Source organism: Xenopus laevis, chromosome 2S (genome assembly GCF_017654675.1).
Source record: "Xenopus laevis strain J_2021 chromosome 2S, Xenopus_laevis_v10.1, whole genome shotgun sequence".
Classification (NCBI taxonomy): Eukaryota; Metazoa; Chordata; class Amphibia; order Anura; family Pipidae; genus Xenopus; species Xenopus laevis.
Window position 1 is genome coordinate 144,251,735 of NC_054374.1, and position 18,460 is coordinate 144,270,194.

Below are 18,460 nucleotides of genomic sequence, written 5' to 3' on the forward strand. Positions count from 1 at the left end.
GCCAGGTTTCACCCCAAAAATAAAAGGACGACTACAATGGGTGAAAAAAATTGTTGTGTGCACTTGATGAATTTTCCGCCATCTCGCGAATTTTCAGCGAAACGGATCAGATCCACCCATTACTACTGAAAATGACACTTCTGTATTTAAGAACTTTCTAGTTAACAGGCTTCCAGGTAATAGATCCCATATTTATACTAAGAAGCAGCTTAATTCCGGCCATGAGAGAAATACTTGTTTTTATAAATCACAATCACGCTTTACATGTTCTTAGCAACTATAACATTCATAGCTTGAAAATCTTATTTCATGATGTTAAGACAATAAGCAGAACGCTGCATTAACTGCCCAAGTCACTTTTGTTCTAAATTCATTTATCGAGTATACAGGAATGATGTTCTAGGGCAGCACTTAAGTTGTAGTGTCATTTAAATATCATTTGTGTAGAGCAGCTCTCCCTTTCAATTTCCTGTTTAAAGAACGCTATTGTTTTTGTAAAACAGACATTTGCCTTTGTGTGTCTGAGCTATTTTCGGCTTCAATACTGTAGGGACCGAGAGAGTGGGCAAGGCTGCAGATGTGCATCTGTGAAAGCTTTCTTTCTGCTGGTAGATTATGATTGATGAACCTAGCATTAGGGTAATGTTATCAGGGACTACTTACTGCTTCTGTCCTCCGTGACATCACTGAGGTCACACCATAACCACGTTAGCATTGAACACAAAGCTTTATTAATGTTGCATGAGTAAGTCTGCAATCGGCATGTTGTTTTCTGAGCAAAATTCAAGCCAGAGCAATGTTCTCTGATGTAGAAATTGATTATTTAAAATATCAAGGATATTGTCCCCCAGATCACAGTATACACTGGCGTGCTGCTAAGCTTCAAGAGTGGCCTTTGTTCCTCTTAAATAACAGTTCATTATGCTAATTCTGCCAGAATATAACTGCATCCACTCTGGAATAGAAATGCCTCAATATTTAAGGATTCAAGAAACCTTTTAACCAAAGCAAGTTCATCTTTCAGATATGTTTTAATTTAGATATATAACTGGAAATTCAAGAGGTCAATAATACAACATTCTTATAAGGCGATATAGAATAATGTAAAGGTTTGATGCTCTATTTAACAGAGAGTCAAGGAAGGGTTGAAGGATACACGAGAGTCAAAACAGAACTGCTTTAAAGCAAATTATAATATAATCTTAAATTGGTGAGCAACGGCATTGACAATGTGCATCTTTCTAGCTGTTATTGACCTCCTTATATCCACATACATACATTCCGTAAGGAATCCTCTCTTAATATCTTCAAGAAAAAACTAAGAGCCTGTTCTAAAACATTAGCCTAGTCCTGTCCCTACTGACTATGCCTTACCTTGTGCACTTTTTTATCTCCAATTTGTACCAGTGTGTTAGCCTTCCATCCACTAGACTGTAAGCTCTACGGGGCAGGGACCTCCTTCCCACTGTACACAAGCTCTTTGTCCTATGATTCTATATATATTTATTATGTGATTTGTCTCCCCCATGTATACTTTTATATATATTGTACTTTTATGCACTGTACAGCGCTGCAGCTCTTTAACAGCGCTTTACAAATAAAGTTATACATACATACATACGTACATAGTAAATTAGGTTGAAAAACGACACACGTCCATCAAGTTAAAAATTTTAAGTCTAAATATAACCTGCCTAATTGCTAGTTGGTCCAAAGGAAGGCAAAAACCACTTCTAAAACTTTTTGCAATTTGCCTTAGAGGGGAATCATTTCCTCTTGACTCCAAGATTGGACCAGTTCCTGGATCAAACTTGTACTATGAGCTATCTCCCATAACCCTGTATTCCCTCACTTGCTTTTCCAACCCCTTCTTAAAGCTATCTAATGTATCAGCCTGTACCACTGATTCAGGGAGAGAATTCCACATCTTCACAGCTCTCACTGTAAAAAACCCCTAAAGAATATTTAATATTTAATTCAACTGACAGATAGTGAAGGACTACGGGTTGCTCAACTATGTTCTGGACAATTAAGGTCTAAACCACACAAAAAGGCAGAACAATAAAAGTCTTACCATTCTGTTGATCCGGACAAAGTCTTCTGGGTTCTTGGCCCATGGTGGCAGGTCAACATCATTCACTACCACACTGTCATCTCGAATGCCAAAATTATACCCGTTGCTGTTGACAAACATCTCTGGCAGGTAGTAGAACTCTGGAATTAACTCCTGCAATGAAACATTTACATGTTTAATTATAAAAATATTTTTAAATACTTAACATCATTGTTGTAAATAAATGTAACACAGACTTTTTATTTCTGAAATCCAACATCTTGTAAAAACAATTTTTAATTGTTCTGCATTTTCTATTTTGGTGTGCTTTTTTGCTTAATTATTTACATTTGGTTCTAAAGACCTCGAGTTTGGAATATAAATGTCTGTTAGGGGTAAATTTCATAAGAAAGCACGATGCTGTATTGGAAGCTATATAGTATATAAGACCTTAAAAGAAATATACAGGATAAAAGTAAGAATAACTGGTAGGGATGCACCGAATCCAGGTTTTTGTTTGGGATTCGGCCAAGATTTGGTCCTTGAAAATTTAAGAATTTTCCTTGCAATCCTTATATTTACTATGTGTTATTTTATGATTTTAGCTAGGCTGGCCAGACAATTTTTAATTGGAATAAAAATAAAAAAAAAGTCTATGAAACAGTGAATCTCAAAACTTGTGGAACCAAATAGAATGTTATATAGAGAAAAGATGAACATGTGCAACTACCACAAATGCCTGAGCCCTACATTGTCTAACCAATAATAAAAGAACAATGGCTTTTAACAGACACTAATGTTTTACTTAAAGGGGGAGTACTGCAAATATATAATCTCTGTTTAATGAAAATAAGAGACTTAGAGACTAAATATAATACATTAAAAATGTATGTACAGTTTCTGAAATAACCAAGTTACTCTTCACTAACCCCATTTAGCAATCTGTTTCTCTACATACAGCTTTGTGTTGATTATTCCTAAACAGTAACTACACACACAAACAGACTCGGTTATCTAAGCAATGCACAACTATCAATAACATATAGTAAATATGTTTTAGAGAAATAAAGTTCAATAGTTTTGCTGAAGGAGATAGCAGTTGGAAAGACAAGGCCAACAGCAGAAATCCACCATAGACCGTGACACTGATAACTAAGCACACTTCCATATTGTCAAAAATTGAGAACATTCGTCCATACAAAATGAATATTTAGTCTTCAACGATGATGAATGAGAATCAAGAGGAAAATTCCTGAATAACTGGGATTTCAGCTACAATAACTGTCCCATTTTAAGCAGGCTTTCAAGTCTCATGTTTGGGAGGAGGAAATCAAATCGTCTTAAAAAGGTGTTATATACTGTAGCTCACTCCACTCCTGATACAGTAGGTCCACAGATTCATATGAAAGTGTGAATTTCATTTTGGGTGGACTATAAGATCGAATGCCATGGCCGCCTTTTTATCAGTGGTACACAGTATGTAAGATGTGGAGTCCACAGACAGTTCCATCCTCTGGATTATACAACACTTACTACTAAATATTGAGAGTGGTATGAGGATATCTAGATCATTTTAGACCTTCTCTAAGTAGCTTGCAGAACTTAACATGATTAATTCAGCTTCCACACTTCATCAGTGATCACTATCAAGTCATGCATAAATGGCAACCCCCCCCCCCAGGATTTAGGGTGGGTTTGGTTGCAGATTCACTCTCTCAATAAAAATCAATGAACATCTTACACCACAACCTGCACTGCTTGCAGAGTTTTGGATGCATGTATTCATGGGTGTAATAGAGAAGAGTAAAGATGATCAACATAAGAAACAAAACACTTTTTTTTTGTATAATTAACCTTGGGAGTTGGCCTAGCTACCTCAGTTAAAGGAGAAGGAAAGGCAAAAATAAACTTCAGCTCTATGTGTTGCCAATGAACAGAACATATCTTTAACAGCAAACATTCCCTCATTAGTTTCTTCCCCAATATAAGGGCTGCAATCGATTTAAAAAAAAGTTTAAACATGTATGTAAAATCATACCCAGTTTGCAGTCCGAAAATCACTCAGAATAGGGCACACGCATGCGCAATAGTTAGCAGCAGTGCCCTGCGCATGCGCACTAGAATCTAATGTGTTCCTGGTAGAGATGACGTTGCGGTCATGTGATGGAGCCGTACGTCATCACTGACCTCGCTGACCCCGCCTCATTCGTTCTACCTCCAATCGGGATCCTGCTTCTTAGGACACTCAGTGAATCTTTGAAGCTCCTGCGCTCGCTCTGGTTTTAATTTACAGCTTGTCAGCGAGCGAGCGCAGGAGCTGAGGAGCTAAGCTGTACTCCAAAGATAAAAAGCAATCCAGCGAACGGGTATGTCTGACTGAGGTCTGCAGTGATAAATTATAAAAAAAATTAAAATACGCAAGCTTTTATTGTTAACTGTAAAGCGCTGGGCGCATGCGCAGGGCGTAAGTGATGCACCAAATGGCGGCGCCAAACTTTACACCACGGCAAAACTTCAAGACACTGGTGCCCATAAAATCAAGAAATGTCAGTTTTCAATGCGGCGTTTCAGGAGGGAGCCTGATGACGCACAAAATGGAGTAGGTTATATTTTTTTTGTTTCCTTCTCCTTTAAGGAATAACATATAATTGATCAGTACTATTCCTTCTCAGTATCACAAAGAATTCAACAGTTATGTTCAAACTTCTAATGTACCTTTTCTGACATCTATAAACCAGATGCTGACAAAAAAAATGCAAAACCAACTCAACAAAAAGCCAAACATACACCCCTGTAGCTTGCAATGACATTGCTTCAGTGAGGCAAGAATTCTTCGCTGAGGCAGTTTCTATAAACTTATATGGCATCTAAATTGTCGCATTATTCACCTGGTTTACTACGCTACTTATGCTTCACTATGGCATAAAGTACATAAGAGATTGCCGTTGTGGCTTTTGGAAGTACTTTCTTTAACTCCCAGTTTCAACTCATACTGATTAATCACATGCCATTTTTGGTTACTGTTGATCTGTGAAGATCACACTAAAACTGGTTTAACACTTCTAATTGTTTTTATAAATACACGTTCTCTTGCCAGTTTGGGAATAACAGCAAAAAGGTTGTTCACCTTCCAAAGACTTTTTTTCAATTCAGTTGTTTTCAGATTGTTCACCATAAACAAAGACTTTTTTTAATTGATTCCCATCTTTTATTTTTTAGCCATTTTCCCAAAATCTAAGTTTAATGTTCCTGCCTCTAGTGTCTCAGTCTGGCAGCTCAGTGATTCACGTGCATTCTGAAATGTTACAATTTGCTACATTTAGTTGATACATTTCTCAGCAGTATCTGCGGAATATTAGCAAATATTGTATCAATTCTAACATCTGCCTTTAATGAAACTCGGGGATTCTGCTCAGCAGGGACAAAGATAACAGATGTATCAACTAAATGTATCAAATTAAAACGGTTACCGAGTCACAGCCCCGCCCACTGATTGCACCTTGACGGCATACACCCCATATCCCTGCCCAAAACTGCAACAGCCAAATGGTGACAATTCTAGACTAACTCGTAGGTCTCATCGTTCTTCACCCTTCAGTCGGGTGATCCCTGTGGTTTCTAAAAAATGGGAAAACCATTTGGTAGTTTTGTATCTTAGCAAAGGAAGCCACAGGTAAATCATGGTCCCCGAATGAAAGTGATTGAAGAGGTGAATGGCATATTATCTAGATTTAACACCTTGTGATAGCTGGACAAACAATTCCTGTATTGTTAATTGGGAAGGGAGTTAGATTGTTTTTTGCATAAAATGTTTTAATTAGGGATGCACCGAATCCACTATTTTGAATTCGGCCAAACCACCGAATCCTTTGCAAAAGATTTGGCCGAATATCAAACTGAATCCGAACCCTAATTTGTATGCAGGATTCGGTTCGGGATTCGGCCAGGTTTCGGCTTTTTTCAGCAGGATTCAGATTCGGCAGAATCCTTTTGCCCAGCAGAACTGAATCCGAAACCTAATTTTCATATGGAAATTAGGGGTGGGAAGGGGAAAACATTTTTTACTTCCTTGTTTTCTGACAAAAAGTCACACGATTTCCCTCCCGATTCGGTTCGGCTGGGAAAAAGAATTCGGCCGAATCTGAATCCTGCTGAAAAAGGCCGAATCCCGAACTGAATCCTGGATTCGGCGCATCCCTAGTCTTAATGTCATTAAATAGATCATGCCACATGTGCATTTGAGAAAAAATACACTATTAAATGGGTTTACATTCACTTGAGGTTTTTATGCAAATAATGAATTGCTCGTTCATCCCTATTTATCCTTATGTCAAAAATGTACCCTTACTTGACACAGCAAGAAAAGCTTCATGATTGATTATAATAGTCCTTTAATGCACAAGCCTGCTTCAGTTAAATGCCATAATCAGCAGCTGGTAACTTTGCTCACCACTCATCCAGTCCATGAACGCTGGGCAAACCATTCAAATAGGATGCAACAAAAGGACTCAAAACCTCAGTGTTGCTTTTGCCTTTTCCTTATATCTTGCGAATAACCCCACATTAAAATCCCACATAACGCAGCTCTGTGTTTCCATGTTTGTAGCTTACAGCCCATGATTAAGTGGAAAACCAATAGGTGCGAGTCACTCCAAAAAATCATTCAAAAGTTTATAAAAATACAAAATTGTTTATAAGGACATAGTAAATGGAGGCCTAACGCATTTCGTGCCTATAGGGGGTGCCCCTATAGGCACAAAAGCGTTAGGCCTCCATTTACTACAATTTTATATTTTTATAAACTTGTGAGTGATTTTTTGGAGGGACTCACACCTATTGGTTTTCTTATTGCTATGCACCCATGGACTGGGGTGAACTGTGAGTATATCCTCTTTCCCATATTTCAACTTGTTTATACATATTATCAACATCCTAATTATTCTGGTAGTGTTCACACTGGTCCCAGGCAACTACTCTATTTTTCTACCCTATTTTCTTCCATGATTAAGTATCCCTGTGGGTACAAAACACGTAGGGCCCATGGAGATCCAAGTATATTTTTAACTTTGATTAATAAAGTAATTTTTTAACTAATAATTTGGCCCTGTGGAATAATTTGGCCGTGTGGATTCCTCTGAATAGGGCTGGATAGCCCTATTTTTCTTGTCGTATATCTTGGTTTTGAGTTTACCTGCCACAGAGTGTACAGAAATCTGTCCCATACCTAATTAAGCTAAGCACAGACATCTAATCCTAAAAATCGATATAGTGTTGGTTAGTGCAAGTATAACGTAGACATCTATGTCTTTACTAGTGTCTAAAATGTAACAAGGTCATTCCTTCAACACACAATAAATGGGCCATAACTCTCTGCTCTGGACTGCAACATCCCAGAAGCTATAAAATGTAAAAAAAAATTGTTTTTTAGAAATACAGATCACATAGAAACCTAAAGGGATCTAGTACCCCAATCCCAACATACTGTGTCAAGGTGCAGAATTAGCTACTGAGATGAAATCAAGACAATCCACATCTATAAATGTGATCCCAACTTCAATTCTCCGTTTTCTAAACGCTCGTGTATAGCTAATGGCTCAAGCTAGGAGACATCCTGAAACACATTTCTAATTTACAGGTCTCTGACAGGCCCAAGCTGTTGAGAAATTAGAGAAACTTCTAGAAACGTCTCGGAGTGATAAAAGGCAACTATTAACGCTATCAAAACTGTATACCTCCTGAATCAAACCTGACATTTCATTTTAATACATTTTGATACAAAAAGCCTACTGTTTTTACGGGCACCCTGTGAAATGAAATCCTTTGGAAGCATTTTTCATTCTCCGAGCAATTTATCATGAAGGTTTTATAGCTGCCATATTTCTCTTCTTCAAAAGTTGATCCCTTGGCATCTATTAACTTTGAATGAGCCTTACCATGGGTCAGTAAGTCAGTCCTGGTCATCTCCATTAACTGTATTAATTTACACTATGTCACCTTAATGACTTCTTGTCACAACTAACCTTTCAAACAACAACAAATTACATCCAGAAAGTATTATAACAATTTTGAAAGGCTTTGGGCCACAGTAGTGTTCATCAGTAGGTTCTTTAAATGTTATTTGCCACAGAAAATGCTAGAAGGGGGGTAGGGACAGCAAAACCAGTTAGATGACCGACCACATTAAGGTCGTTTCCGGGTGACTTCCTTCTAGAGAAATCATTCTGCAAGCAATTCTTCGTCTCCATCTTGTTCTCATTAGTGATAAAAAGAGGTGCATGTGAAAGTAACTGCGAGTTTCATATGTTTGTTCTTAGAGATTAACTACCTGTATTTATGGGTAGTTGGGTAAGGCCCAATCAAAATGCTACAGAGAAACACATTTTGCACAAAGTATAGTATAAAAAAGCTTGTATATTTGATATAGAAATTCAAGCAATGCTTTAACGACAGCCCTTGCATATACAACATATCATTTTAACTGCCAGATTCAGCACACTCTTTAGACTTTAGTAGCTGTAAGTATGAGTGCATAGGGGGAAAGCATTGTGAATTATTAAAAGGGAATGTCAACCCAACAAATAATGTTTTGTCTAGTAAAAGAAAACATAACTCTAGGTAATTTTGCAATATAAATTTATGACAAACTGGTTTGTCGCTAAATGCCCCCCATTTGTCATGGGATCACTTCTTGGTTCACCCAGTTGTCTGGCAACACCACTATGCTGGTTATCACTTTTGCATGTATAATGATCACTGTGGTAGACCAGAGCAGAGAAAGATGTGTATGGACCATGGGATTGGGAGGCTGATCCTAAAGGACACCAAGATTAGCTCATTAAATAATTTATATAAAGCATTGGTTCCCCTTACTTCAACCTATTTGGTTTATTGTGGGAACGTTAGTATCACCTGGCTATGCAGTTTGGTAGGTTAGACTAAAAGTTCTACAAAGCTATGCAGAACCAACAAAAAGAAAAACAAAACAAAGAGGATAGCGAAAAAGTTCATACCATATACGCTGCCTTGCAAAAGTATTCACCCCCTTGGCTTTTTACCTATTTTGTTACATTCCAATCTGTAATTTAAATGTTTCTTAATCCTATTTTATGTGATGGCTCTGCACAAAGTAGTCTAAGTTGGTGAAGTGAAATGAGAAAAATATATATAAAAAATAATTTAAAAAAAATTAAAACTGAAAATGGCATGTGCATATATATTCACCCCCTTTGCCATGAAGCCCCAAAAAAATCCTGGTCCAACCAATAACCTTCAAAAGTCCCATAATTAGTGAAATGAAGTCCACCTGTGTATAATCTAAGTGTCACATGATCTGTCAGTATATATACACACCTTTTCTGACATGGTACCACAACAAACCTGCCAAGAGAGGGCCTCCCACCAAAACTCACAAACCGGGAAAGGAGGACATTAATCAAAGAGACCAAAGGTAACCTTGAAGGAGTTGCAGAGTTCCACAGCAGAGAGTATCTGTCCATAGGACCACAATAAGCCGTACACTCCATAGAGCTGGACTTTATGGAATAGTGGCCAGAAAAAAAGCCATTACTTAAAGTTAAAAATAAGAAGGCACGTTTTGAGTTTGCCAAAAGGCATTTGGACGACTCCCCAAATGTATGGAGGAAGGTGCTCTGGTCAGATGAGACTAAAATTAAACTTTTTGGCCAACAAGGAAAATGCTATGTCTGGTGCAAACCCAACACATCCCATCACCCCAAGAACACCATTGCCACAGTGAAACATGGTGGTGGCAGCATCATGCTGTGGGTTGTTTTTCAGCAGCAGGGACTGGGAAACTGGTCCGAGTCGAGGGAAAGATGGATGGTGCTAAATACAGGGATATTCTTGAGCAAAACCTGTGTCAGTCTGCCTGTGATTTGAGATTGGGACAGAGGTTCACCTTCCAGCAGGACAATGAGCCGAAGCATACTGCTAAAGCAACACTCGAGTGGTTTAAGGGGAAATATTTACATGTGTTGGACCTCAATCCAATTGAGAATCTGTGGTCAGACTTGAAGATTGTTGTTCATAAGCGAAAACCATCCAACATGAAGGAGCTGGAGCAGTTTTGCCTTGAGGAATGGGCAAAAATCCCAGTGGCAAGATTTGGCAAGCTCATAGAGACTTATCATCATTCTCCTTCATAAAGAAACAAGTCCTTGATAATTATATTAGATATCTACTTTCCCTGACCTCAGGTACAAGTAAAGAACTTGGGTGGGCACACTTTATTAAGGGTCAAATTTCGAATTCATGGTAGTTTTTTTTTTTTTAAAACTCGAATAAACTCGAAATTCGACCAGTCCAAATGTATTAATAAAACCAAATTTTCTTGGACGAATTGAATCGACTCGAATTAAAAAAAAAAAAAAAATGTCAGGAAGGCTACAAACATCACCAAATTGATCCCTGGACCTCTCCCATTGACTTATACAGCAATTTGCAGGTTTGTGGCGGTGAATAGTCAAATTCTTAAAGGGCCACTGTATGATAAATCTCAAATTCTAATTAAATCTCAAATTGAGTTTGCATAATTCACAACTGGAATTTTGACAAAAAAAAATTTCACTTCGACCCTTAATAAATCTGCCCATAGCGATTGTTAAACAACTGGTGCCTATTCCTTATGTCAGTCTGGATAATACTAAGCACCATCAGAGCACATGCAAATCACTTTTTTTAATATGTTACCAGTGGCCCCATCCTTTGGCGATGCTATATGCTAAAATGTAAAGCTAAAACTGTTGGGAATAAGAAAACACCTATGCAGATATTATTGCATGGAATATCTCTGCTAGGCCACAACTCCTGCTGATTACCTTTAGACAAAAATAAGTTTAGTCACTGGTGGTGCCAATTTGTTAGGCCCTCCTATAGGTTATAATCACTAACTTGGAGACAAATAAGGCAGGTGATTGTCTGATGAAAACTGCACCAGCCCAGGGTACTATAGTAAAAAGCACTGCATTTGACAATGTTCTTGCCTTGCTGATGCATGCAGAACAGAAGCAAAATGGTGGTGTGGAACTCCCTACCATAGCACCATGACCAGTGTACTTTTAAATGAAGAGGAGCAATAGCCCAAGGTATGAAGTTATTGATTAAAAATATGGGGGGTGGGTGCCTTACAAAGAGGTACCCCTGCATCCTTAAAGGAAGGGATAAGGAAGATGAGAGAAGTTTGCGGCAGATCATCTAATGGAAGTTTTAAGGACAAGGATAGTCTAAAATAGAATAAGGCTAGAAATGCTGTATTTTGTATACTAAACATAAACATGAAATTACTGCACCACAAAGCCTAATCAAACAATTGATTTATGCTTTCAAAGTTGGCCACAGGGGGTCACCATCTTGTAACTTTGTTAAACATTTTTGCAAGACTAAGACTAAGTGCACATGCTCAGTGTGGTCTGGGCTGCTTATGGATCGTCATAAACAAAGCTGCTTGAGTTCTGCATGGCTGGGAAGTAAGGCGGGGGCTCCTCCTGCTGTTCATAAGTATGATTGTTTCCCTGCTCAGCAGTTAGGGACCGTCTGACAATTCCTATCCACAGCAGTAAATGAAGGGAGAATTTCACTGCATACAGTCAGGTTTCTTATAAATACGGTAAACATTTTTTAATTAAAGTATATTGGAGATAGGTTTCTTTTTCATTAAAGAAAGTAAAAATGGGATTGTATTTTTTTGCCTTTCCTTGTCCTTTAAGCAAGACCGACACTGCAAGCAGAGTAGTATCTTCAAGGAAGCTACAAAAACTAAAGTCAGAAGAAAATATTAAATAAAGGCCTTAAAGGACATGTAAACCCCTCAACAACTAATTAATCAGTGAACAGCCTCTTTGAAATGTATAGATACCTTTGTTAAAAGGTTAGCAGTAAGGCTGCAGCATCCCCTTAATCACTTAGAATTCCTTCTCCTCCTCTAACCCACTCTGCCCCCTCCCTCAGGAATTTACTTTCGCTGTTGACTTCTGAGCATGCTCAGTTCTTCTCAGCTTAGATTACTAAACACACCCTCCAATGTAACAGCCAATGAAGAGATAACATTGCTGTTTGCCATAGAAACTCTGTCTGAACCTATTTTTTTTCTCCTAACCACCTCTCCTGAGCTCAGCTTAACCATTACAGTGTTCAACCCCAGCAATTTTTTTTTAACTAAGTATGTTGTGTCTGTGTAAAGCTGCATTCTGCATTTCATGAGCTTTACAGCGTACATGTCTCAATGTCACTGATGATGTGTCAGGGGCAAAATGGCCACGGGTAAAAGCTGCTATTTGTTTTAGGAAAATATGATGGTGCTGGCAAATGGAGGGAGTACATGCTGTACAAATTGTGTAGCTTGGGTGAGGAAGACATGTCCAACTTACATACATGGTAGGAAATTGTAAGCTTTACATGTCCTTTAATATCAATACAAAAAATTCCAACAATTTCAATGATTACAATGAAATAAAAAAAAGTATCCATATACCCCAGTATGTTGTTCTTTTGTTTATGTTGAAGACCAGGCTTCCTTTTCATTCCCATATGCACAGTTCTGCAGAGTATACATGTGGCTATACATTTTCTTAAGTGTTGGATTTTCTTAGCCTTAATTCTGTAGCCAATGGCAGTCTATTGCACACTTTTGTCTTTTAGCTGCACTCTACAAAAGGCTATTAACCATTTCAAAAGGTATAAGAAAACTACAAAGGCCCCTATCACCTCTCATGTAATGCAGGTAAGCCAAATAAGATAAATAAAATAAACCAAAGGACTGCCTGTCGTTTAGAGGTTATAATTGTGTATTATTCAAGCGGCTCAATTTGAAAAAAGCAATAAATTCAACTCTTTCTTTGCTTTGTATTTGTGGGATTAATCTAATGTGTGTTGTGCATAGTACCCCCAGGCACATGCAAGGAAAAGCTCCAGCTAAAGAGAAAGGCTTACATTTTAAATGGATTTTGTCATTAATGCTTTATTAATTGCCCCAGGCTACTCAAACTCAGTGCTGGGTGAGCTGTAACAATATGACACTTTAAGGTCAAATCCAATTCCTGCTGTGTTTTATGGAGTAGACAGCGGGGAAAGCAAAATTTATAGGGCCCTTCACCGTCACACAAACATTTGAACTAAATTAAAGTAGAATTTTCTACTATAAGCACAAAACATTTACTGCTGAGCATCAAGCAACATCAGTGCTTTTTCACATGTGCATTAAGGATTGTTCAGGCTTTCAGCATTGGGACCAATAAACTGGTGGGTCACATTACGCTAATGACACAGAAGCAACATTGCCTACATTATATGTTGTTTGCATTGTAAAACATTCAGGCTCGTTATTTACCTATTACAGAGAGTATCAAACAGCAAAGCATAAACATAACGTTACCATAAATATATCAAATGAGTTGCCTGAATCAGAAAATCAGTAAGCTCAGCTGGAAAATCACTAAAATGCATCAAGTTAAAAGTGAAATAAAATACACTGTTTATTATTTTACAAAACATCAGTCCTAGACACATTATGACATATCCATGGCTATTTCTAAGGGGATAACTAATTAATTTGCTCTATACCAGGAGAGCCCATAATTTACTAAAGGTGGCCATACACGGGCCGATAAAAGCTGCCGACAGACCGTGTCGGCAGCTTATTGGCCCGTGTATGGGGCCCCCGACGGGCTTCACCGATCGAGATCTGGCCGAAAGTCGGCCAGATCTCAATCGGATGGGACAGAAAATCCAGTCGGATCGCGGCCGCATCTATTCGTTGATGCGGTCCCGCGATCCGACCGCCGTTAGGATCCGATCGTTGGGCCCTAGGGCCCACGATTGGATCAGCCCGATATTGCCCACCTCAAGGTGGGCATATCGGAGGGAGATCCGCTCGTTTGGCGACATCGCCAAATGAGCGGATCTCTCCATGTATGGCCACCTTAATGTGGGGGTCTACTTTTAGTGATGTTGTCCCATTATGATCTATATCCATAAAAGCATTCTGTTCCTTGGAAAATATTAATTAAATATGTTATTGATTTATGAGAGAATTTATAATGCTATAATTAAGAAACAACTATTTCTGCAGAATAAATATCTGAATGAAAAGAATGAATCAGGAGGGTGATTTAGACAAGCTGTTTGTTGATAGTGTCTTGAGATCTACTGATCACCAGCTAAAGGTTTACTGGTATATCCCGATCTACACCTTCTCTATACATAAAGCCATTAAAGGGGTTGTTAACCTTCCAACACTTTTTTTCAGTTCAGTTGGTTTCAGACTTCACCAGAAATGAAGACTTTTTCCAATTACTTTCTATTTTCTATGAGTTTTTTTTTCTAATATTGAAGTGTAAATCCTTTCTAAAGCAGCTCTGGGGAGGGGAGTCGCCGACCCTCTAAACGGTTCTAAATTGATACAGTTAGTTGATACATTTCTTATCTTTGTTCCTGCTGAGCAGAACCCCTGCGTTTCATTAAAGGCAACTGTTAGAATTGATACAATAGTTGCTAATATTCCACAGATGCTGCAGAGAAATGTATCAAATAATTGTATCAACTAAATGTAGCAGATCACTGATCTGCCAGACTGAAACAATAGAGACAGGAACATTGAACTTTGATTTTGGAAAAACAGTAAAAAAACAAAAAATGGAAAGCAATTGAAAAAAGTTAATTTCTGAAAATAACTCAACTAAAAAAGTGTTTGGAAATTGAACAACCCCTTTCAGTTCATGAGTGGTGATTCCCAATATAATGTTACCTGTATGTGCCACTATCCGAGAGGTAAAACCTACATTCGGGAAGTTGTAGGCAACAGTCGGATGCTTCAACAATACTCTTCAAATGGGATAAATTCCTCAAGCGAGTAAATGACCACACGCTAAGTAAAGTAGTTATGTTCTTCCTAGGGAAAGGCTTCTTATGGAACATCACTTAGAGCAAGATTATTAGTAAGTAACCTAACCATGTCACTAGTCACATACAGCTCTACTAACCAGTTTTGAACATCTGACTCCAGCCAAAAGTACTTCCAGCAAAATATTATTATTATTATTATTATTATTATAATATTATTTTTCAAATAGGTTTTGTATTTACATTTAGGTCCAATTTCATTTTACTAGTACAAAAGTTATGTGCAAATAGCTCATCATTGGCTACACTTGCTAGGAGGACCACAGCAGTGGCAGGAGCTACATACTGAAGACCAATAAGGGAAAAACTAGATGAACTCTTATGGGCTAATTGAGATTTTACTGGAGCTACAGTACAGTTCATTTAGCTACATTATGTTTTTTAGTACAGTAGACAGCTTGCAAGCCGCCATGAAATGTATCAGACAATGTTGCACTGCTTTTGCAATCTAATTTTACATTTTATCCTGAAGAAGCCGAATTTTTAAAGGGATACTGTCATGGGAAAAAAAAAAAATTCAAAATGAATCAGTTAATAGTGCTGATCCAGCAGAATTCTGCACTGAAATCCATTTCTCAAAAGAGCACACAGATTTTTTTTATATTCAATTTTGAAATCTGACATGGGGCTAGACATATTGTCAATTTCCCAGCTGCCCCCAGTCATGTGACTTGTGCTCTGATAAACTTCAATTACTCTTTACTGCTGTACTGCAAGTTATCTACCCCCCCAGCAGCGAAACAAAAGAACAATGGGAAGGTAACCAGATAACAGCTCCCTAACACAAGATAACAGCTGCCTGGCAGATCTAAGAACAACACTCAATAGTAAAAACCCATGTCCCACTGAGACACATTCAGTTACATTGAGAAGGAAAAACAGAAGCCTGCCAGAAAGCATTTCTCTCCTAAAGTGCAGGCACAAGTCACATGACCAGGGGCAGCTGGGAAATTGACAAAATGTCTAGCCCCATGTCAGATTTCAAAATTGTATAAAAAAAAATCTGTTTGCTCTTTTGAGAAATGGATTTCAGTGCAGAATTCTGCTGGAGTAGCACTATTAACTGATGCGTTTTGAAAAAAACATGTTTTCCGATGACAGGATCCCTTTAAGGAAGATATCCACTATAATGAATGAGAACCGTACATCTCTACGTTATTTTTTGAAGTGGTGATATAATGTTGGAGTTACATTTGGAAGTTAGGCACAAAAGATTATAATGACAAAAAAAAAGCTATTTTTCAAGTTTGCTTCTTTATCTATTATTCAATAAGGAAAGAGGTTGCTTACCTTTACATCTGATGTGTCTCTTTGGCTATTTCTCCATGATCTCGCAACCGAAGAAAAAGTCCTATCTGAATGGTCAAATTTGCTGTCGTTGGCATTGAGGAGAAACGTAGTAAAAGGCTCCTACAAAATAAGCACAGAAACGTCTCATTCCTGCTCTTAGTACTCTAATCCTGTAATAACTATATCAAAATAATTCCAAGGCCATTCATTACAATGTAATAAGCAGCAACCAATCATATTCTTGACATCAAATGCATTTGATTGATAAACAGTAATAATTCCATTAATGTTAGTCAATAAACAAATACAGTAATATTTCCCATACAGGATCGTACTGGCCTAGTAAGATTTAAAAAAAATTTTCAGGTGTCAGGAATCTGACAAGGCTGTGAACCTGGGATGCTACAGCAGTTTAAGGATGAGCTTAATCAATGCTGGTCTGAAACACACATGCCTAATCAATATTGCCCGATCAGAAGAGTCAACAGTGCACATAAGGATACACAGCAACTAAGCACAGCACAATATTCCACTGCAGGTAAGTTACATTTTAATTAAACTCCAGAACGCTCAAGTCAACAAACGTAAATCATGTTATAGCTGCTACATTATGTTTTTTAACCACAGTTGGCGGCAGATTATCCCAGCATGTTTTCTGAATGATCTGCTTACAAATCCTTTAAATAATAAATCTTATTTACTCAAACATGCACAGCCAGCACTCGCCAAGTATTAATGCATTAGACTGAACACATTAGCAATTAAGAGATAGGTGAAACAGCATAAAGTTTAGGGTCAGGGCACATGCTCAGATTCGGGGAGATTAATCGCCCAGCGACAAATCTCTTCTTCTTTGGGGCGACTTATCTCCCAGAACTGCCTTCCAGACAGCTAGGATGTAAATCGCCGGCAGGATGGCACTCAGAGCAATTCGTTTTCCGATGTCGCCCGTAGTTTCCTCGTTAGGCAACTTTGGGCAACTTCGGAAAATGAAACGCTCTGAGTGCCATCCTGCCGGCGATTTACATTCTAGCCGGCGGGAGGCAGTTTCCCCAAATCTGAGTGTGTGCCCTGACCCTTATGTGGAGACATCTCAGTCTTTCCAAGCCTTCCAGAACTGGTGTGAATATTTAAGTATCTACCAATTACTGGTGTGACTGTTGTGTACACAAATACAAACATTAAAGGCTTTAAGAAGCAACATATTTTTTACCATAGATGGCCACCAAGGAAAGTCAGGATGTTCAGACCATAAGTGTGGTGTCACCCAATGAATAGTACTCTAAACTCAAAACAGAGTTGGTTTTCTAAAAGAGGAAATCCTGACTAGCCAATAAGTTCCTTCAACACTTAGGCTAGGGCCTGAAATCTTCCTGTGTGGCCTAGCCCTTAAGAGTGATCATCAGCCAACCAGAAATAGGATGAAGAAATGCTTCTCTAGGGCTTATCAAATAGGTCAGAGCAATTATCCAAAATAACAATGCAAAATAACATAACTTGGTGATCAAGTAATGGTTTTGATATTTTTAAACAGTATCCAGTTAGCAAAAGGAAGAAAACGAAGGCCCCTGGGTGATGTATAGTGATGAGTAGAATTCGAATGCAGGACAAATCCACAGCAGTATTCTTAACTGCAAAAAATTTTATTGGGAATGCACAACACACAACATGTTTCGGGCTAGGCCCTTTATCACTTGATAAAGGGCCTAGCCCGAAACATGTTGTGTGTTGTGCATTCCCAATAAAAGTTTTTGCAGTTAAGAATACTGCTGTGGATTTGTCCTGCATTCGAATTCTACTGATTGACTCTATTGGGGGATCAACACAGGATACCCCGCAGGATAACCTATCAAGCAAACAAACGGTGAGCTGCAGTCCATTTCTTTATATAATAGACTGATGTATAGTGATGGGCGTTGTGTCGTTTTACCTACAATTCGCGAAATAGCAAACATTTTTGAAGCACATTTAAGTCAATGGGCGTTAAAATAATTTTGACACGCGTCAATTTTGATGCTAGCGACAATTTTTATACACGTGACTATTTTGTCCAAATGCGTTAAAGTCTAGGGGCATCCAAATAATTTTGACGCGCAACAATTTTTATGCAAGCGACTATTTTTTTTTCTCAGAGGATCTTTCGTCACAGTTTTGCAAATTTATTCGCTGGCGGCGAAACTCAGAAATTCGCAGTGCATCCAT

At 38.2% G+C, this 18,460-nt stretch overlaps 1 protein-coding gene across 4 annotated transcripts in view; it reads right to left on the reverse strand.

Moving 5' to 3' along the window:
- Nucleotides 1-18,460, reverse strand: part of LOC108709943 (neurobeachin) — a 444,274-nt gene that overhangs the window by 38,282 nt on the left and 387,532 nt on the right. For all 4 annotated transcript variants that reach the window (XM_018250245.2, XM_018250244.2, XM_018250243.2 and 1 more), the window contains 2 exons: nt 16,259-16,378; nt 2,075-2,227 (listed from right to left, as the gene is read on the reverse strand). In XM_018250245.2, coding sequence (XP_018105734.1) covers nt 2,075-2,227; nt 16,259-16,378 — 273 coding nt within the window. The remainder of the gene's footprint in view (nt 1-2,074; nt 2,228-16,258; nt 16,379-18,460) is intronic.